This window comes from Zootoca vivipara, chromosome 12, assembly GCF_965207765.1.
Source record: "Zootoca vivipara chromosome 12, rZooViv2.hap1.1, whole genome shotgun sequence".
NCBI classification, from domain to species: domain Eukaryota; kingdom Metazoa; phylum Chordata; class Lepidosauria; order Squamata; family Lacertidae; genus Zootoca; species Zootoca vivipara.
Window position 1 is genome coordinate 164,137 of NC_142595.1, and position 22,845 is coordinate 186,981.

At 44.0% G+C, this 22,845-nt stretch overlaps 1 protein-coding gene across 1 annotated transcript in view; it reads right to left on the bottom strand.

Moving 5' to 3' along the window:
- SART3 (spliceosome associated factor 3, U4/U6 recycling protein) overlaps positions 1–22,845 on the bottom strand; it is a 29,008-nt gene that overhangs the window by 4,208 nt on the left and 1,955 nt on the right. Inside the window, exons 2-15 of the mRNA XM_035136339.3 lie at positions 20,785–20,911; positions 16,832–16,936; positions 15,640–15,824; positions 13,062–13,167; positions 12,435–12,559; positions 8,496–8,651; positions 7,365–7,503; positions 6,292–6,399; positions 6,008–6,085; positions 5,428–5,486; positions 5,167–5,276; positions 4,171–4,283; positions 2,638–2,714; positions 1,883–2,060 (exon numbers count right to left, since the gene is read on the bottom strand). Of these exons, the coding sequence (XP_034992230.1) occupies positions 1,883–2,060; positions 2,638–2,714; positions 4,171–4,283; positions 5,167–5,276; positions 5,428–5,486; positions 6,008–6,085; positions 6,292–6,399; positions 7,365–7,503; positions 8,496–8,651; positions 12,435–12,559; positions 13,062–13,167; positions 15,640–15,824; positions 16,832–16,936; positions 20,785–20,911 (1,666 nt within the window). The remainder of the gene's footprint in view (positions 1–1,882; positions 2,061–2,637; positions 2,715–4,170; positions 4,284–5,166; positions 5,277–5,427; positions 5,487–6,007; positions 6,086–6,291; positions 6,400–7,364; positions 7,504–8,495; positions 8,652–12,434; positions 12,560–13,061; positions 13,168–15,639; positions 15,825–16,831; positions 16,937–20,784; positions 20,912–22,845) is intronic.

Sequence of the window (22,845 nt, forward strand, 5' to 3'; positions counted from 1 at the left end):
TATTGTTTTAGTTAAATAGTTTAAATTGTTATTAAGGAAATGATTCTTTTTCTCCTTCCAATAAAGTACAGCAGAAAAGTTGTACAAATATAAAGTTAACTTATTAAACCTCACAATCATTTCGTAATTGTCTATGTATTTCTTTTTTTAAAAAAAAAAATATTTTTATTAATTTTCCAATTAAAACCAATTATATCACATTCAATATTTCAAATTATACACATATATATATCAATCAGACCGAATGTTATGCCAAATCATCTAAAGAATTTTTTATTTGGGTTCCCATGCTTCAAGAAATTGGGAATTCCTCGCAACGGTCCACTGCCGTCTTTTTTCTAAAGTTCAAATCGTCCTTCAAGTTCATAATAATCCAGATCTTCCCCTTACAGTCACATAGATGTTTTCCACTTTCACGATTGTTTCCCAGCTGCTGATATAAATATCAAACAAAGTCTCACAGATGTTCTTTCTCCTGTGTGAGTTAATCAGTCCAGCCTCCCCATAAATCTTCTTAATGGAGCTCCTGTTGCGTTGAAGCAATTCGAAGTAGCGCCATCTTAAAAAGCTCAAATCACTTTCGCTTTCCTCTCATGGCCATGAAGATTTACGATCATTATAGAATTTACAGCTTTTCCAGGCAGGAGACCCAAACATCAAACCATAGACTCTTGGTAAATTAATGGATCTCCTTGCCCTATAGCTGAACTTAGCTTCAGGTCGCTGCTCCAATTTAAAGTGCGTCACAGCTCATAAATCCTCCGAACGCATTCAGAACTCCTTCCGTCCGACTAGGGGGGGGCTTTTCTCATCGGCAACTCCACATCTTTAAAAAAATATGCTCAGTAACAACAGTTATAAGGTTCAACTCACACAGTCTTTTGCTTCTCTTTCACTCCAAACAAGCCAGGACATCGCGTCCGGGAAGGTACGAGGCAACAATATGAAGAAAAAAAAATAAAATAAAAACTCACTCCCCTTATCGCTCCGTCCCCATCAATCCTTCTTCCAGATGCAGTACAATCTTTGACTCCTCTCACTCGGCAGCATAAATTTCTCAGCAGTAAACAGCGCTTCTTTCCCTCCTTCTGAAGTATGTCCATAGATTTAAGCCTAATTATCTTCTTTAACCATGGAAATCCCCGCCATGCAGATTAGCGTCCGGGAGTCCTGGCCCTTGTAAGTGCTCAGCCCAAGCTCCCCCCACTCCAAAAACAGTCGGAGTGGGTCTGGGGGCATCGCGGGCCAGCGGCCCCTCTCCGTAACCCCCGGAGAGGGTAGGGGGTTGCCATTTACTCCCCTAGCAACCGCCAAATTCCTTACAAAGGTCAGAGAGATGGAAAACAGGTCCGCCATTCCTGCAGGCGGAAACCGGAACCCCTTGTCTATGTATTTCTAATAGTATAACCAAATCAGTAATTTTTGATACAACTGAAAATTTATTATTCCAAAAATGAAACCTACATCTGATTGTAAATATTAAGATTATACCAGCAAGAATGAGCCTTTCTGTAAAAAAATATATAAAAAATAAATCAAGTGTTACTGACTAGTGATTTAAATTGTGGTTTAAATTTATTTGATTTAAATTAAATCTACCCTGACACCTGCGTAGGCTAAAATGGTTTTATCAGGTGCTGAAAAGAATACCATGAAGCCGCCTGCTTGATAGGGATAGGCTAAAAGTTTCTTACAAATGCTGAACAGGTAATTCTGTGGCACCGCTAACAGTGCCAGTTCCGCCAACCAAAGCAATTGAGTGGGCACATATAGGGGAAGGCACTAACTGCAGCTTCTGGATCAAGCACGAGGGAAGCCCCACAGAAAATGCATTGCAGAACATACATTTTGTGAAATAAATAAAAACAGGTGGAGCCAATACCTTCTTCCTCCTCTTCCTCCTGCCCCCATTCACCATCATCACTGTCGGCCTTGCGCTTTTCTCCAGTTTTCAGCTTCCTGGACTTTTTGGCAGCCCTCTTCTTCTCTGCCCGCGATTGCTTCTGCTGCTCGGCTCGCTGTGCCTCCTGTTTCGCCAGGACAGCCTCCTTCTCAGCGGCCTACAAACAGATGCAACGATGTGAGCAAAAAGTTCCAACTGAGGCCTTGGCCTCCTAACAGACTCCTGTGCCCTAACAAGCAGCATAGCTGCCAAGTTTTCTCTTTTCTCACGAGGAAGCCTATTCAGCATAATGGAAAATCCCTTTAAAAAAGGGATAACTTGGCAGCTATGACAAGCAGAGAAATCTGCGCCTTCAGATCCAGATTCCTTCCCACCCAATTGAACTAATCCAAGGAGCTGCTGAACAACAATGATGGATGAAGGCCAGTATATACTGTAAATTAATAAAATAAAATAAAATGAATGAATAACAGATAAAGGAAAACCGTATCGCTACCTGAACCACAGGAGACCTCATCCCACCCAAGGTTTAGTGAAAGTTTTGCTTAATTTGCAGGGTCTGCAATTAAAAATATGCCTTTAAAAAGCAAGGGAGGAGCACTATGTTTGAATAAGGAAGACTTCCCAACAAGGTGCAGGATGGGGCCGATTGTATTCATAGTCCAAAACACCTGGAAGGAACCAGGTTGGGAAAAGCTACAATAGGAGATATCAAAATATGCATGTATCCTGACCTTAACTCTTTGCTCATTGACTCGAGCAAGCCGGTTTTCTGTCTTCTGAACAGCTGCATCCCAGTCTTCCAAAGTGCCTGAGAGAAAGAGAATGATTTTTTTTTTAAATCATCTGCCAATTCTGTATACGCAGTCTGCATACGGAGTCTCCTTCTTTGGAGGTCTTTAAGCAGAAGCTTGACAGCCATATGTCAAGAATGGTGTTTCCTGCTTGGCAGGGGGTTGGACTGGATGGCCCTTGTGGTCTCTTCCAACTCTATGATTCCTTCAGAACTGGATATATATTACTAATATGCAATATCCAAAGGAAGAAGAGAAGAAGAGTTTGGGTTTGATATCCCGCTTTATCACTACCCGAAGGAGTCTCACATTCTCCTTTCCCTTCCTCCCCCACAACAAACACTCTGTGGGGTGAGTGAGGCTGAGAGACTTCAGAGAAGTGTGACTAGCCCAAGGTCACCCAGCAGCTGCATGTGGAGGAGCGGAAACACGAACCCGGTTCCCCAGATTACGAGTCCACCGCTCTTAACCACTACACCACACTGGCGTGTGGTAAACCACTGAGCCTCTTGGGCTTGCTGATCAGAAGGTCGGCGGTTCAAATCCCCGTGACGGGGTGAGCTCCCTTTGTTCGGTCCCAGCTCCTGCCAACCTAGCAGTTCAAAAGAACAGCAGTGCAAATAGATATATAGGCACCACTGTGGTGGGAAGGTAAACAGCTAAAAAAGTGATGTTTATTGTTGTAATTATTTTATGTGACCACTTTCCGAGGCATGCCTGAAAAGTGGTATATAAATAGCCTGAATAAATAAATGAAATTAGTCTTCTCAAGCTTATGTAGACAAAACTGCAACACTCATGCATAAGAAAAGGGCATCAACAGACTTGGTGAGATTTGCAGAGAAGCAAAAAAATCATTTAAAGAAAGTTTGTAAAAACCCGGAAAGAGTTGGGTAATAACTAGATGGCACAGAATGCTGTAGGAGGGGGGAACAGAATGCAGGGGCTGGAAAAGTAAGAAGCACAGTAGAGAAAAAACCATCTCACTATCTTGGGAAATGACTTCCTAGTTCACACTGAGAAGCCATTTTTAAAGTATCACCAGAGATGGAAGTTAAAGGCAACCCACAGAAATTATTGGAGAAATCTAAGTTTTTAATGTGGTTGGGGGCTGGGGCAAAGTGTCAAGTGAGCAAGAAACTTAACTATGGGGCAGGGAGAGAAAACAGGCCAATAAAGATTGAGCATACTTAGCAGGCACAAAATATTGACCACTGGGAGGGAGAACATGGAAAACTAGTGGAGAAAATAATTTTTTTGCTGCAGGGTCTAATTTATTTCCTAATGAAGGGCTCCTGACAAGAAAAGGACATACAAATCACACCAAGAGAAAGAGGAAGCCAGACCTGAAGCCCCCTTGCTTCCCCAGTGAACAGCTTTCAGAACATTCTGAGACACCACAGCAGTTCAGCCAATCAGGGTTTTAGCCACTACAAACACAATGCACACAACAGCTTCACAAAGGCAGCAGACCTTCAATTCTCTCCAGCATAAGCAGCACCTCACAGACATGCTCTGGGTAGTCGTTTGTGCATTGCACGGCCCGGTATAAGGCCTTCCTGCAGTGTTGGGTGTCGCCATGTGCCCTGGAATCGGAGGGAAAGAGGGGTTTGGCAGCTGCAAATGTACATCAAGCACAGCCTGTTTGTACTTCCAAAGTGTTCTTGTAGCACATTTATGCTTCATGAGTGGCGTCCAAGTAATTTCACTAGCTGCAGCCTGTGGACTCACCAAGCTTTCCACCTGGAACAGGCCCTAAGCCCAGAAAGGCACACTGGGAACAAAGAGAACCTGTGCAAGAACACTTGGAGAGCTCTGGACACAGCTTAAAATCCAAAAGTACTTTGACCCCACATTCAGGTCCTCCCCACCTGGTTCCCTCCAGATCCTTCTGGACTCCAACTCGTATCAGCTCCAGCCAATGCCAGCAATTATTGGCCTCATAGTCTAACATCATAGTGTGGCAGCAACTACACTTTGGAACTTCTTGATATTGATATCAAGCAGGTGACTTCATTGTACTCTTTTCGGTGCCTACTAAGAACATTGTTTAAACAAATGTGCCCAGATGCTTGGAAAGTAGAGATAATTTTAACCTGTTTTAGTATTTTAACCTCTGTATGTTACAAAGTATGGCTGTACTTTTCCCCTTGATTTTATTGCTTTATCTTTTTGTAAACTGCTTTGAGGGTGTTTGTTTTTACAAACAAGCGGTACATAAATTTTATGAAATAAAGATATAAACAAACAAATCTTGAGGGTTAGGGATGGCTGCCAAAGAGAAAACCCTAGCATCTCACTCTTTTTTTGAAAGCTCCACTATCAAAAAGGACTTGCATGGTCTGACACACCTAGGGAGATCTGAATGATTATTTTCTTAACTGTAGGGTTTCTGAACCTGGGAAGCCGTAAAATGGGTCCAGGGCCAGAGCTGAAGCATCCCAGGAAGGCAGCTACCAAATCTCTTACCGTTCCAGGTTGTAGTACTCCAGCCACATGTTGGCATACTTGGCATTGCCCTTGGTCATGATGCTGTCCCAGAGTTCTCGTGCCTTCTGCATGTTGTTACACAGGCGAGCCTAACAAGGAGAAACAGGAGGATGCCCAACATCCAAAGAAAGGGCAGTGTTTCAAAGCTCGGATGAGAATAGCACATCCTTTTACACTTACAACCCCCCAACCCCAAAAGCAGAGCAATACATACACCATGGTGGAATGAGCCAAGGTTACCTCAATCCTCGCCCAGGTCTGCATTACGGTGCATGAAGGATCCCCACTCTCACTAAAACCTGTGGGCAAAGTGAGGAAAGTATGATTCCTGTAAGATTGGAACAGCATAGGAAGTGGCAAATAAAACTCTGATAAGGAAAGGTCCTGTGTATCAAATTGATTGCCCACCCATCACCGGTAGGTAATTTGGACTTGTTAACACATATTACATTCACAAGAATAGGGTGGGTCCTTAAAGCATACATCCCAAGTGTCAAAAGCCAGGGTAAAGAGGTGCGTCTTCACCATTTTCTGAAAGCTGTATAGTGAAGGTACCAGATGCACCTCAGTGAGGATGGAATGCCACAGCTTAGGGGCTGCCACAGAAAAGGCCCTTTCCTGGGCCACCACCACTTGAACTTCCAAGGGAGGTGGAACTATCAGGAGGGCCCCATCTAATGAGTACGGCACTCAAGAGGGTCTGAAAGGGCTTGGGCAAGCAAGCAGGGGTCACAAATTGCATCAGAAGCTTTTGAGTGCTGTACACATTCCCAACCCCAAAATATACATATCCTTTTTAAAAATAGAAGGCCCAACTTACGTTCTTCCACTTCTTGCTTTAAATATTCTATTGCATGGGCAAAGGCAGACCGAAGTTCTTCTAGCTCTTTACTAGAGTCTGAAAGAGACCAAGTGAAAGAAGAGCACCATTCAGAGACCAAAATGCTCTTAGGAGTTTTCTGCTGTGCTGTTTTCTGTACTAAAGTGGCAGAGACCAGAGACAGGATGGCTACCTCATTGACTGGCTGTAGGAACCAAGTCTAGAAATACAGCAATCGCCCAAATGACTATTAGAAGATTCTCCAACACCATATTAAATTTTACCTTGAGTAAAATCCACCCTTCTCCTCAGGTAATCCAAGTATGCCTGCCAGATTTCCACATAGTCAGTAGCTTGAATGAAGCCAGCGTTCAAAGCCTTTTCAAAGTTCTCTAAACACAAGAAAGAAAAGCAAGCTGCATGAATGAGGCTTTTGTGATCTGCCCACCCCACCCTTCCTGGTCAATTCTTTAGCTTTAATTCCTGCATTGCAGGGGACTGAACTAATTGACCCTTTGGGTCCCTTCCAGCTCTATGACTGTATCCTCCCATTGGTAGCAGGAGGAAATTTGGAGTTCAGCTCCTGGATTTGGGAGTGACCAAGCTTAGTGCTTCCGTCAGAGCCTTCCGTTCTCCCAATGGCAGGGAGGGTGTGGGCCGGCTAGTCACAGGAAACTGCCAGATGGAGTCAGTCCACTGGCCCATCTAGAGCCTAGTGTTGCCCACACTAACTGGCAGTCGCTCCCCAGCGCTTCAGGCAGCCCTGCCTGCAGAGGCAGCCAGGGACCTTCTCCCTGAAGAGCATGTGCTCTACCAACTGAGGCCTTCCGCCAGGGCCATTCAGCACCAAAGGATAGACAATACATTCTCACAAGTGAAGCACCACAGCCAAGACAAAACAGACAGAGGCCTTGTGTGAACCATCATCACTGCTTGTATAACGTCCAGTGTAAGGTGGCAATGTAAGTCTGTGTTCCATTAAACTGAGTACTTCTTTACCTGAAGGGACCCAGGTGGTGCTGTGGGTTAAACCACAGAGCCTAGAGCTTGCCGATCAGAAGGTCGGCAGTTTGAATCCCCACGACAGGGTAAGCTCCCGTTGCTCGGTCCCAGCTCCTGCCAACCTAGCAGTTCGAAAGCATGTCAAAGTGCAAGTAGATAAATAGGGACCGCTACAGCGGGAAGGTAAATGGCGTTTTCGTGTGCTGCTCTGCTTTGTCAGAAGTGGCTTTGTCATGCTGGCCACATGACCTGGAAGCTGGATGCCGGCTCCCTCGGCCAATAACGTGAGATGAGCTCCGCAACCCCAGAGTCGGTCACAACTGGATCTAATGGTCAGGGGTCCCTTTACCTTTACCTGAAATCAGCTCGTGCTCAACATGATGCCTCTCCATGGCCAGGAGGTACTGGTTCCACAGCTTGACGGTCCACGGGCAATTCCTGACGGCTCGCTCATGGGCGGAAAGCACCAGCTCCTTCACTTTCAGCTGCCTGTCCTGCAAGACAAAGCAGACTCCAAAGTTGTTGTTTTGTGTGTGTGTGTGTGTGTGTGTGTGTGTGTGTGTGTGTTCAGTTCCACAGGTACACAGAATGCCTGGGTGTCAGCTTCTGCTTTATGAATAACTTTTTATTGGGTTTTATAAAGAAGGATCACAGAAATAATAAAGGATACAAATAAACAGCCTTCTCATGTCGTTTGTGTATCACAAAAATTGTGTCATAAATTTGCAATAATACCTACAGCATATGGTTCATGATTAGTGGTTAATGTTTAAGTTCTTGATTTGCAAATTGGTTTAAACAAAGGGGAAACAGGATAGAACTGAGTTAACACATAACATTCAACATCACATAACTAAAAGCCTAATCAGGAGCCCTTGTGCTCAGATTAAGCAAGAGAGTAATGAAACAATATAAAGTGTTGGTATACTGATAAATGTGGGAGGGGTGTTCAAAGTGAGGATAATAATTAATGTTTAAATTTAAATTTAAATTTAGATAAACCAAATTGAACAAAATACTGTTGGGAGGGATCGTTTGTTTCCTAGAATATTGGCATATGATACTGAATTAAACCGCACCAGAGTAAAGCCATCTCTGTTCACACTTAGTTTATTTGTTAATCTCTCAAGGACAGATGTTTCCCAATCTGGTTTGAGCTTCTGGTTTGTGAAGATCTCTGCTCAAGATTCTAGGCCACATGGAGGAGATACACTTGAAAGCAGGTGACATCTGCTAAAACTACATTAAGCCAAAGAAATAGCTAAAAGAAGATGCCTGTGATTCAGAAGCCCCCTCCCCACGAGCAAAATCAGAATAAACTATACAGAGACAAACCTGCACTGCACATTCATGGGGTCTGGATCTTTTGCAGAAGCATTTGAAATTTCTTATAGCAAGCAACACAGCTCTGGTTAAAACTAGTGACCTTAGACTGCAAGAAAGGTGCCTCCCCAGGGCTCAGAGAAACCCTCTCAGGGCGCCTTACCAGATACTGCGTGTAACGAGCCCAGAGGTCTGGCACAAGGCAGTTCTCTACCAGGGCACGCTCATAGGTCAGCTGAATGCGAGCTGGGTCCCCAGCCTTCGTCTCAAACTCGATATAGGCTTGGTATTCTGCCAGCTTTGGAGTCTCTGCTCCTACCTGAAATTAAAGGGGGTGGGGGAAGGAAGGGAACCATTTCAGGATGTTATGAAATTATCATTAGTAGTAGTAGTAGTAGCAGCAGCAGCAGCAGCAGCAGCAGCATATATTTATTTATACCTCACCTTTTTCCCTGACAGGGACTCAAGGCAGCTTAGAAATAAAATAGGAATAGCCCGTGGAGAAAGGACTTGATTTATTTATGTGTTTAGCGTTTTCTACCAATAAATCTCATAGCAAAATGCATTACAAATGTAGTTCACACAAATACTGCATGGAGGAGGGCTTTAAATTGACTTATGTGGGGGAGGGAGACAGTGGTCCTGAAGGTAGGAGTCTACCAGGTGCTGAAGATGATCACCCAAATGCCAAGGACTAAATGAAATGGAGCAAACAGCGCACAGACTTAAGTGGTGGGAGGAAAAAAATCCTTAAATAAGAGACAAGGGGGAATACTAATGTTACAGGTAGGTAGCCGTGTTGGTCTGACGCAGTCAAAATAAAAATAAAAAATCCTTCCAGTAGCACCTTAGAGACCAACTAACTTTGTCATCGGTATGAGCTTTCGTGCTACTGGAAGGATTTTTTATTTTGTATACTAATTTTTATTTTGTATACTAATGCACAGAACATGGGAAATAAACAAGATGAACTTGAGCTCTTGGTACAGCAAACTAAATACGACATAATAGGCATCACTGAAATCTGGTGGGATGAGTCTCATGATTGGAATGTAGTAATAGAGGGATACAATCTATTTCAGAGAAATAGACCAAACAGGAAAGGAGGAGGAGTGGCGTTAGGGATGTGTATACCTGTGAAGAGAGCCAGGATTTAAAACTTCAAAGCCATATTGAGAGTATTTGGCTCAAAATTAAGGGAGAGAAAAATAACAGTGATCTCATTGTGGGAGTTTACTATAGATCCCCAAGCCAAACTGAGGACACAGATGATGCCTTCCTGGAACAGATGGCCAACCATTCAAAAGGAAGTGAGATAGTAGTAATGGGGGATTTCAACTATCCTGATATTTGTTGGATGTCAAACTCAGCCAAGAGCATAAGGTCGAACAGATTCCTCACTGGCCTTGCAAAAAATTTCATTGTCCAGAAAGTACAGTGTTTCTCCAAAAATAAAAATAAGACACCGTCTTATATTTATTTTTTCCTCAAAAAAACACATGGTGGCTTATTTTCAGGGGATGTCTTATTTTTTTATTAAGTATGGTACAGTTTAACCTACAAGGTTATTTTCTATGGCTTATTTTCGGGGTATGGCTTATTTTCGGGGTATGGCTTATTTTCGGAGAAACACGGTAGGAGAAGCAACAAGAGGATCAGCCATTTTAGATCTGGTTCTAACCAATAGTGATGACCTGGTTAGTGGGGTAGAAGTGGCAGAATCATTAGGTGGGAGTGATTGTGCTCTTCTGGAGTTTATTATACAGCGGAAAGGAGTAACCAAGCATCCTAAGACTCAAATTCTAGACTCTAAGAAAGCTGGCTTCAGAAAACTTAGGGAAACGCTGGGTGAGATCCCATGGACAGAATTACTAAAAGGGAAGGGAGTTCATGATGGTTGGGAGTTTGTTAAATGGGAGATATTAAAAGCACAACTTCAGGCAATACCAATGAGACGGAAACATGGAAGGTGCCTAAAGAAGCCAGGGTGGCTATCTAAAGAACTTTTAACTGAATTAAGATTTAAAAGGGATATGTACAAAAAATGGAAAAGGGGGGAAACCACCAGAGACCCACCCCACCCCACCCAACACAACTGGCTGGAGTTGATGGTCCAAAACTTCTGAAGGGTGCCTGGCTGGGGAGGTTGGAAGCAGCTCTCCAACGTCCCAAAGAAGAGAAGGGTTTTCACTAGTCTAGCTGGCTTTTGTAACTGGAGATGCCAGGGATTGAGCCTGGGACCTTCTGCCAGCAAACGAGGTGCTCCAACACGGAGACACAGTCCTTCCCCTACCCAGAGTAAAGTAGGAACAACAAATACAGTCATGGGAAAAAGAAAATGCACCCTCTTTGAATTCTGTGGTTTTACAAATCAGGACATAATGGCAATCATTTGTTCCTTAGTAGGTCTTAAAATTAGGTAAATACAACCTCATATGAACAACAACACATGACATATTATATTATATCATGTCGTGATTTATTTAACAAAAATGAAAAACTAAGTACACCCTTACTGCTTCCATAGGAATTAAGAGGCTAAGTAGCAGACAGGGGCTCCTAATCAAATGTCCTTGCTTAATTGATCATCAGCAAGTGTGCCCAGCTCTATAAGAGCCAAAGTTTTAGCAGTTTGCTGGTCTGGAGCATTCAGGTGTGTTTTCAATGCCAAGGAGGAAAGATGACACTATGCTCTAAGAGAACCAAGTGCTGCTGCCCATGAAACTGGGAAGGGTTCTAAGGCCATCTTCAACCAATGTAAAGTCCATCATTCTACAGTGAGAAAGATTATTCAAAAGTCAAAAACATTCAAGACAGTTGCCAAATCTTCTCAGGAATGGACATCCCAGCAAATTCACCCCAAGGTCAGACCGTGCAATGCTCTGAGAAATTGCGAAAAACCCAAAGGGTTACATCTCAGGCTCTACAGGTCTCAGTTAGCATGTTAAATCTTAAGTTCATGACAGTACAATTAGAGGAAATCATGAACAAGTATGGTTGGTTTGGAATGGTTTCCAGGAGAAATATTTGTCTCTCTAAAAAGAACATGGCTTTGATTTGAAAAGTTGCATCTTGACAAACCACAAGACTTCAGGAACAATGTTATTTGCACAGACGAGACCAAAGTGGAGATGTTTGGCCATAATGCACAGTGCTACGTTTAGCAAAAACCAAACACAGCATGTCAGCACCAGAGCCTCCTCATACCAACAGTCAAGCAGGGTGGTGGAGGGGGGAATGATTTGGGCTTGTTTTGTAGCCACAGGACCTATTTGCAGTCATTGAGTCAACCATGAACTCCTCTGTATTTCAAAGTATTCGATAATTAAGCGTGTGGCCATCTGCCCAACAGCTGAAGCTTGGTCATGCAACAGGACAAGGATCCCAAGCACACAAGGAAATCTACAACAGAATGACTGAAAAGAACAGAATTAAGGTGTTGCAATGGCCCGGTCAAAGTCTAGACCTCAACACAACTGAAATGCTGTGTGGGATCTTAAGAGAGCTGTGCATAAACAAATGCAAGCAAACCTCAATGAACTGAAGCAACGTTGTAAAGAAGAATGGGCAAAAATCCCTCCACAATGACGTGAGAGACGGGGAAAGTCCTACAGAAAACATTAGTCTCATGTTATTACTGCTAAAGGTGGTTCTACAAGCTATTGAATCATAAGGTGTACTTAGTTTTTCACACATGGCTTTTGCATTTTGGCTTTATTGTTAAATAAATCATGACATGTGTCATGTGTTGTTGTTCATCTGAAGTTGTATTTACCTAATTTTAAGACCTGCTAAGGAACAAATGATTGTTACTATGTCTTCACATGTAAAATCACAGAATTCAAAGAGGGTGCCCTTTCCTTTCCCGTGACTGTATGTGAGAGAAAAAATCATTATCAGAGGCCAGATAAAACACACACTGTATTTGAGCTTCGATGACATCAGAGACTCTGTCTAATACAAGTTTGCTGTAAATACGTTTACACTGCAGGAGGTGTAGAGTTGGACAGGAACTGTTTGGATCCCGTTCAGCTCTACATTTCTATTATTTCCACTGCTGGAAAAGAGCAGCCTCATTCCACCCAGCAAGGAAGCACCTTACCAGGGCCTCTTCGTATGGTTTACATTTAGCCATCTGCTGCAAAGCCTTCTTGTAGTTTCTGATCACGGCTTCAGGGATTGGCTCCTCAGACCACTCTTCATACTCTGCATATGTAGCCTCCATATCTTGGCATAAATAACAAAAACCATTTCAGAATATTTCCTACCCGCTTAGCATGGCTCCCAGCATTTGAAATGAGATTTTCTTTTCATGAGGATGAAAAATAATATTGCAACCAACTTGAGACTTATTTCTCTGCCACAGGAAACCAATAGCAAAAGTTATTCTTCCTTAAAAAAACACATGCCACATTGGAAGTTACCTGTTTTCCCCCTCCCCCTTCAATCCCCTCCTTAAAGCCCCAAGACCCATTTAAGAAAACATTCCAAAGAGAAAGTCGTGTCCAAAGGCTCTCTGGGCAATACACCTTCTTCATGGCAGGAGTCCTTTCTGTGCCACTGCCAAAAGGAATGCCTGCAGTCCCCCACAAGCTCAAATGGAGAAGCCACCCAGAGCTTTGCACCCAGATCAGAATCACAGCAGATTTGTCTCGGGGTGCATACTGCACACACCCCAAGCAGATGCAGTTCCACCAGACTGGAGCCACTAAAGCTCGCAGGTCCTTACCAAGCAGTGGGATCCCCAGCTGGCGCCTAAAGAGCGCATGAATCCTTCCAAGCTGTGCGATGACTGTCTGCTGCTGCTCAGCAGATGGAACGCTGCCGGCTGCTGGCTGCACGAGGAGAAGGAGAAAAAAATTGGTGAACATCAGACAAAGCTACCAGACACAGCAAGGGGTGGCAGGCCTCTGGGAGCCAGCCAGCCTCATCAGAAACAAATGTGCACATACACAAAATGAAGTCCCAAACAACAAGGGCTGCTAATAGGGGCCCCCGAGGTCATTAAGTTGCACCACCATCCCTGGCTTGGAATGGCGACAGAAAGCAGACCTTCCTTCCCAGATGAAGGCTCCCCTCAGAAGGCTACTGACCCCCACCCCACTGCACTTCTTAGGGGCCAATTATTCAAAAAGAGTTTGCAGGGAACCAGGAAAGCCCACTTCCCCAGAGAGTCAATGAGTCATCCTTTCGCCTCAACAGAATACAGCCCATTCTTGGAGATTTGCCATCCACACAAATACAAATTAAGGGTAGCAAAGCAAGATATTTGTATACAGTACTGCTCTACCATAAAAAATATAAGAATGTTATATATATTAGATTAAAGGTAAAGGTAAAGGGACCCCTGACCATTAGGTCCAGTCGTGACCGACTCTGGGGTTGCACGCTCATCTCACATTATTGGCCGAGGGAGCCGGCGTATAGCTTCCAGGTCATGTGGCCAGCATGACAAAGCCACTTCTGGCGAACCAGAGCAGCACACGGAAACGCCGTTTACCTTCCCACTGTAGCGGTTCCTATTTATCTACTTGCATTTTGATGTGCTTTCGAACTGCTAGGTTGGCAGGAGCTGGGACCAAGCAACGGGAGCTCACCCCGTCACAGGGATTCGAACCGCCGACCTTCTGATCAGCAAGCCCTAGGCTCAGTGGTTTAACCCACAGAGCCACCTGGGTCCTATATATTAGATTAGAAACACATAAAAACTTATGCTCAACTAACCATAAAGCAAATTATGTATTCTTAACATCCTGCATAAGCTTGGACATAAAAAGTTGGCACAGACTTCCGGTCTACCGCCAGCGCTGATCGGCAAGGAATCCTCGAGCTCCGAGGTTCCTGGCCCTGTGAGGGAGGGGGAGAGCCGCGAGAGCAATGTGGCCCCCCAGAAGAACCCCAGATTGAGCTTTCTGGGGGCATGAGAGCTCGGCTGCCCCAAAGGTGACTCCTCTGCTCTCTTTGAGAGCTCCAAGTCAGAGCGGAGTTGCAGTCGCGGGTGCCATTTTCAAGTAAATCGCTACCCTCACAGAGCGAAGCTCCGAGCCAGCAACAGAGAGCGGTGGGTCCCCCCCCCCCAAAAATGATTCGGAATACATTGGACACCGTGAGTAATACAAAGAATTTAAAAATAAAATTCATATGGAAAAATTGGCCACGGGAAGCGACTGAAACAGGAAGTCAGTCTCCCCATTGAGAGAACAGCGATGCAGTTAATTTGCCTGCAGCCAGAGAGTTTGACAGGAGTTTGACAGCTTCCAAGAATTAGTTCTAAAACCTTCCCTCTGAGGCAGGGTAAAGGGGAGAAGGATTGATGACATTAAAATCCCTGTAAAATTTCCAATTTGGACTAGGGGAAGCCTCCCTGGAACTGGAGCCGGGTCCCTGGAGGGATCAGCCAGCCACCATTATGACATCACATAAGGAAGGAATCTGTTTACCTCTTTGAGGCTGAGAACTGCCAACCTTGAACAGAAAGCAAATATAAGGCTGTGTATAAGAAGTTTGATAATGTTCTTTCCAGAAATGGACACAAGATTTTTAAAAATATGAACAAGAATTAAAAAAGATATGATAGAAGAAATAACATTTGAATATATGGGTAATTTTTGGGATATAAAATGTGAGGCTAAAGGAAGAATAAGAGATGGATGGAAAATAAAGTTAGATTTGGATTAATTAATGAATTATAGGTTGATGTTTTGTTTGTTTGGTTTTTTTAGTTGATTAGAATTGGTTGGGAAATAATGGGAAAATTGTGCCAGAATGATTTAAGATGATATAAGAAAACTGCTTAATTTAGATTTAATAAATGGACCCAGTGTGGGGGGAATTGAGGAAGTCCACAATGTTATTGTTAATGTAATGAATTGATATGTCCCCCCCCGTTTTTTTCTTTTTTGATTATGTTTTAATTTTGCTTTTTTGTTCTTCTTTGTGTGTTAAAATGTTTGAAAATTAATAAATATTATTTTTTGGGGGGGGGGAGTTGGTACAGAAGGCACCTCCTGAATCTCTACTGGCAGAGCATTCAACAAGATTATCTCAGTAATCCAACTGTGATATAAAGGTTCAGGCAATCCCAGAGATACCCTGGACTCAAGTTGTTCAGGGATTTGTAAATTAAGACAAGGACCTTGAATCTGGCTCAATGGCAGCCAGAGCAATGTTGCTCCATCAGCAATCTGGTTGCAGCATCCTGCACCACCTAGAGCTTTCAAACCAGGCCCAAGCAGAGCCCCACAAAGAGCACATTGCGGTAATCCAGCCTCAAGGTTACCAATGCATAGACTACAGTGGTCCTTTACCTGCACTCTTTCCAGGATGACATTTTCAAACTCCCGATATGCCTCCCAGATGGCAGCTCCTTTTGTCATGTGAAGGCCAACAGCCGTTAGCGCCCTTTCAAATATTGAATGAACTTTATCAATGCCTCCCTCCTGGCCAATGCCTCCAATCGAATACTGGGCATATTCCAGCCATATTTCCGGACCTAGAAAAAAGCACCAGAATGCTGCCCACTCAGGTCTGCAAGCGATTCATTCCAAAAGTGTAGCTTTAAGATATTTTAACTGTGATTGGTTTTAATTGGGCTCTACCTGCTCTTTTTCATTCTTGACTTCTGTACTGTATTTTTTGCTGTTGAATATATGTGCAAGCCACCCTAATAAATTTTATGTGAAGAGTGTGGAAACAATTCTTTTAAAGATGAATTTATAGATTTCACTGCTCAAGCATAAAGGTAAAGGTAAAGGGACCCCTGACCATTAGGTCGCAGACCACTCTGGGGTTGCGGTGCTCATCTCACTTTACTGGCAGAGGGAGCCGGCGTACAGCCTCCGGGTCATGTGACCAACTATTTATCTACTTGCACTTTGACGTGCTTTCGAACTGCTAGGTTGGCAGGAGCAGGGAACGAGCAACGGGAGCTCACCCCATCACAGGGATTTGAACCGCCGACCTTCTGATCGGCAAGCCCTAGGCTCCGTGGTTTAACCCACAGCGCCACCCGCGTCCCATCAAGCATAAACATGAATAACAGCAAATCAACAGTCAACATTTGTACTCATTTGTAAGGGAGTCTTGGGAAGTTAACTAGAGATCAGGAACCCCTAGCCCTCCAGATGTTGCAGGACACCAAACTCCCATGAGCCCCAGGTAGCATGGCCAATGGACAGGGATGATGGGGGCTGCAGTTCAACAGCATCTGGAGGACTACAGGTTCCCCATCCTGGGTTGAAATTATCTCTGTATTGGGGGAGCAAAGGCAGAAGACAAACCAGCCTCAATGGACCTCACTTTTGCCTATCCCTCAGCTCTTCTCCTAGAGCTACCTGAATTCATTCTCCCCCTGAATTCATTTTCAACATGGTACAGAACAGAAAAAACAGCAAATATATGAAACCCAGAACTGCAGTTTAGGTGGCTTGTTTAGACTGTTTTGGCTTAGGAACATGTCAATGTTTTATAGGGTTAGGTATTTTTAAGGTGAAAACTTACAGATGTAGTCTTTCACAGCTCTCTCAAAGAGATCATAGAGCTTCTCTCTCCCCGAGTTTTCTGAAGCCATCCGAATCTCATCCTTCAGCCAGTCTAGCCAGATTTCTGCAGTATACAGGATAAGTACATCCATATCAACAGAACACGAGCACAACAGTGTTTTCCCCACTTGTGCTTCCCAGCAACAGGTAAACAAAGGCATACAGCACATAACCATTACGACTATAGAATCATAGAATCATAGAGTTGGAAGAGACCACGAGGGCCATCCAGTCCAACCCCCTGCCAAGCAGGAAACACAATCATAGCATTCGTGACAGATGGCTGTCAAGCCTCTGCTTAAAGAACTCCAAAGAAGGAGACTCCACCACACTCCTTGGCAGCAAATTCCACTATCGAACAGCTCTTACTGTCAGGAAGTTCTTCCTAATATTTAGGTGGAATCTTCTTTCTTGTAGTTTGAATCCATTGCTCGTGTCCGCTTCTCTGGAACAGCAGAAAACAACCTTTCTCCCTGCTCTATATGGCATCCTTTAATATATTTGAACGTGGCTATCATATCACCCCTTAACCTTCACTTCTCCAAGCTAAACATACACAGCTCCCTAAGCGGTTCCTCATAAGGCATCGTTTCCAGGCCTTTGACCATTTTGGTTGCCCTCTTCTGGACACGTTCCAGCTTGTCAGTATCCTTCTTGAACTGTGGTGCCCAGAACTGGACACAGTACTCCAGGTGAGGTCTGACCAGAGCAGAATACAGTGGTACTATTACTTCCCTTGATCTAGATGCTATACAGTACTCCTATTGATGCAGCCAAGAATCACATTGGCTTTTTTAGCTGCTGCATCACACTGTTGACTCATGTTAAGTTTGTGGTCTACCAAGATTCCTAGATCCTTTTCACATGTACTGCTCCCAAGCCAGGTGTCTCCCATCCTGCATTTGTGCCTTTCATTTTTTTTGCCCAAGTGTAGTACCTTACATTTCTCCTTCTTCAAATTCCTCTTGTTTGCTTTTGCCCAGTTGTCTAATCTGTTAAGGTCATTTTGAAGTGTGATCCTGTCCTCTGGGGTATTAGTCACCCCTCCCAATTTGGTGTCATGTGCAAACTTGCTCAGGATGCCCGCAAGCCCATCATCTAAGTCATTGATAAAGATGTTGAATAAGACTGGGCCCAAGACAGAACCCTGTGGGACCCCACTAGTCACTACTCTCCAGGATGAGGAGCCATTGATGAGCACCCTTTGGGTTCAGTCAGCCAGCCAGTTACAAATCCACTGAATGTTAGCATTGTCTAGCCCGCATTTTACCAGCCTCTTTACAATAATATCATGGGGCACCTTGTCAAAGGCCTTGCTGAAATAAAGATAGGCTACATCCACAGCATTCCCTTCATCTATCAGACTTGTAATTCTGCCAAAAAATGAGATCAGATTAGTCTGACATGACTTATTTTTCAGAAACCCATGCTGACTTTTAGTGATGACAGTGTTTCTTTCTAGGTGCTCACAGACCATTTGCTTAATGATCTGCTCTAGAATCTTTCCTGGTATTGATGTCAGGCTGACTGGGCGGTAATTGTTTGGGTCCTCTCTTTTCCCCTTTTTGAAAATACGGATAACATTTGCCCTCCTCCAGTCTTCTGGGACTTCGCCTGTTCTCCAGGAATTCTCAAAGATAACTGCCAGTGGTTCTGAAATCACCTCTGCCATTTCTTTTAATACTCTTGGATGTAGTTCATCTGGCTCTGGAGATTTGAATACATCTAAACTAGCCAAGTATTCTTGTACTACCTCCTTACTTATTCTGGGCTGTGTTTCCCCTGCTGAATCATCTGCTCCATATTCTTCAGGTCGGGAATTGTTTTCTTTTTTTGAGAAGACTGAGGCAAAGAAGGCATTGAGGAGTTCTGCCCTTTCTCTGTCCCCTGTTCGCATTTCACCATCTTCTCCTCTAAATGACCCCACTGTTTCCTTGTTCTTCCTTTTGCTACGGACATACCCATAAAAGCCCTTTTTGTTGCATTTAACCTCTCTGAGTTCACTCTGTGCTTTAGTTTTTCTGACTTTGTCTCTACACGTGCTGGCTATATGTTTGAATTCCTCTTTGGTAATTTCCCCCCTTTTCCATTTTTTATACATATCCATTTTAAATCTTAACTCAGTTAAAAGTTCTTTAGATAGCCACCTGGCTTCTTTAGGCACCTTCCATGTTTCCGTCTCATAGGTATTGCCTGAAGTTGTGCTTTTAATATCTCCCTTTTAACAAACTCCCAACCATCATGAACTCCCTTCCCTTTTAGTATTTCTGTCCATGGGATCTCACCCAGTGTTTCCCTAAGTTTTCTGAAGTCGGCTTTCTTAAAGTCTAGGATTTGAGTCTTAGTATGCTTGGTTGCTCCTTTCCGCTGAACAATAAACTCCAGAAGAGCATGATCGCTCCCACCTAATGATCCTGCCACTTCTACCCCACTAACCAGGTCATCACTATTGGTTAGAACCAGATCTAAAATGGCTGATCCTCTTGTTGCTTCTCCTACTTTCTGGACAATGAAATTGTCTGCAAGGCCAGTGAGGAATCTGTTCGACCTTATGCTCTTGGCTGAGTTTGGCATCCAACAAATATCAGGATAGTTGAAATCCCCCATTACTACTATCTCACTTCCTTTTGAATGGTTGGCCATCTGTTCCAGGAAGGCATCATCTGTGTCCTCAGTTTGGCTTGAGGGGTCTATAGTAAACTCCCACAATGAGATCACTGTTATTTTTCTCTCCCTTAATTCTGACCCAGATACTCTCAATATGGCTTTGAAGTTTTAAATCCTGGATCTCTTCACAGGTATACACATCTCTGATATATAATGCCACTCCTCCTCCTTTCCTGTTTGGTCTGTTTCTCATAAATAGATTGCATTCCTCTATTACTACATTCCAATCATGAGACTCATCCCACCAGGTTTCAGTGATACCTATTATGTCGTATTTAATTTGCTGTACCAAGAGCTCAAGTTCATCTTATTTCCCATGCTCTGTGCATTAGTATACAGACAATGGAGACCATTGATCACCCCCCCCCCAGCCTCTTTTTAAAGGATTTTTTCCTCCTACCACTAGGTTTGCGTGCTGTTTGCTCCATTTGGTCCCTGACATTTGGATGATGATCTTCAGCACTTCATAGATTCCCACCTTCAGGACCACTGTCTCCCTCCCCCACATAAGTCAGTTTAAAGCCCTCCTGATGAGGTTTTTGAGATTCTTGGCAAAAACATTCCTCCCAACCCTTGTGAGGTGCAGCCCTTGCCAGAAGTCCATCTTCAAGAAACTACAGACCAAGGATCCAAACTGTTCCTGCTTGCACCATTTGCGAAGCCAGTTGTTCACTTCCCCTATTTTACCCTCTCTCCCTGGACCAAATCGTTCAACTGGGAGGACAGATGAGATGAAAATTTGTGCATTTAATTGCTTCAACTTCCTGCCCAGAGCCTCATAATCACTTTTGACCTTCTGGAGGCTATGGCTAGCAGTGTCATTGGTTCCCACATGGACCAAAAGGAAGGGGTATTTCTCAGTGGGTTCTATGATCCCTTGCAGCTGTTCAGTATCATTTGATAGGCTAGTATCCTTTGATAGGCAATCCATAATTCCCTTTTAAAGCCAGCACCACACTGTGTAGAGGAGCCAGTGCAGAGTAGTGGTTAGAGTGCTGAACCAGAACCAGGGAGACCAGAGTTCAAATCCCTGCTCAGCCATGAAGCTCACTTTGTGACTTTTGTGCCAGTCACTGTCTGTCAGCCTAACCTACTTCACAGAGTTGTTGTGATGATAAAATGGAGAGGGAGAGATGTGTGCAATTCCCCCTTCAGCTCTCTGGAGAAAATATGGGATATAAATGTAATAATAAATAAAATAAATACCATAAGGTTATGGCAAATCAAGCTATAAAGACAGCTTACCTTCTGTAAGGGGAAATAGTTCACTCATCTTCTGACGGGCTCTTCGGAGTTTGACTAATTCTCCTTCCTGGCGCAGCAATTTTATGAGATCCAGATGACAATTGTAATCAAATACATTGATGGATAGCTTAAAGGCAACAAAAACAGGTTTTTTTGGTAAGCTTTTAGTGGAAGAACAGGCAGCAGTCAAGCCTTGTGGGCTTTTTTTCTTGGGTGTGTTCTTGACTTAACGAGGCACCACAAACAATCATTCTAGGGGGATCTATGCACCCATTCTCCCAGGTCATGCACAAGTCCCTGATATTTCTTCACAGCACACTAAGTTGCAGTTTGCACCAGCTCCAGCACATAGACCAGGAACCTGAAATCTATGCACACCCCTGTCTAGTTATGATGGCTTCCACTACATCTCTGTACATGTCACCCACCCAGGGCTGGCCTCCTTCCCCAAAAAGTCAGGCATGGTTTGCTCAAAAAGTACCTCAGGGGGATCTCTCTCTCTCTTTCTCTCTCCTTAGAGCAGGCATGTCAAACATGCAGCCCTCCAGATGTTTTGGCCTACAACTCCCATGATCCTTAGCTAGCAGGACCAGTGGTTGGGGAAGATGGGAATTGTAGTCCAAAACATCTGGAGGGCCGCAAGTTTGACATGCCTGCCTTAGAGGCACAGGGGATCTGCCTATATTGGAGGGCAGTAGTAGAGCACCAGATTTGCATATAGAACAGGGGTCGGCAACCTTTTTCAGCAGTGGGCCGGCCCACCGTCCCTCAGACCAAGTGGTGGGCTGGACTATATTGGGGGGGGGGGGAATGAACGAATTCCTATGCCCCACAAATAACCCAGAGATGCATTTTAAATAAAAGGACACATTCTACTCATGCAAAAACACCAGACAAGCCCCACAATTAACCCAGAAGTGCATTTTAAATAAAAGGAGACATTCTGAAAAAAAGGGTTTCTGAAAAATAAGTCATGTCAGACTAATCTGATCTCATTTTTTGACAGAATTACAAGCCTGGTAGATGAAGGGAACGCTGTGGATGTAGCCTATCTTTATTTCAGCAAGGCCTTTGACAAGGTGCCCCATGATATTCTTGTAAAGAAGCTGGTAAAATGCGGGCTAGACAATGCTAACATTCAGTGGATTTGTAACTGGCTTACTGACCGAACCCAAAGGGTGCTCATCAGTGGCTCCTCCTCATCCTGGAGAGTAGTGACTAGCGGGGTGCCACAGGGTTCTGTCTTGGGCCCAGTCTTATTCAACATCTTTATCAATGACTTAGATGATGGGCTTGAGTGCATCCTGAGCAAGTTTGCAGACGACACCAAATGGGAGGGGTGGCTAATAGAATCATAGAATCATAGAGTTGGAAGAGACCACGAGGGCCATCCAGTCCAACCCCCTGCCAAGCAGGAAACACCATCAAAGCATTCTTGACATATGGCTGTCAAGCCTTTGCTTAAAGACCTCCAAAGAAGGAGACTCCACCACACTCCTTGGTAGCAAATTCCACTGCCGAACAGTGGAATACCCCAGAGGACAGGATCACACTTCAAAATGACCTTAACAGATTAGACAACTGGGCCAAAGCAAACAAGATGAATTTTAACAAGGAGAAATGTAAGGTACTACACTTGGGCAAAAAAAATGAAAGGCACAAATACAGGATGGGTGACACCTGGCTTGAGAGCAGTACATGTGAAAAGGATTTAGGAGTCTTGGTAGACCACAAACTTAACATGAGTCAGCAGTGTGATGCAGCAGCTAAAAAAGCCAATGCAATTCTGGGCTGCATCAATAGGAGTATAGCATCTAGATCAAGGAAAGTAATAGTACCACTGTATTCTGCTCTGGTCAGACCTCACCTGGAGTACTGTGTCCAGTTCTGGGCACCACAGTTCAAGGAGGATACTGACAAGCTGGAACGTGTCCAGAAGAGGGCAACCAAAATGGTCAAAGGCCTGGAAACTATGCCTTATGAGGAACGGCTTAGGGAGCTGGGTATGTTTAGCCTGGAGAAGAGAAGGTTAAGGGGTGATATGATAGCCATGTTCAAATA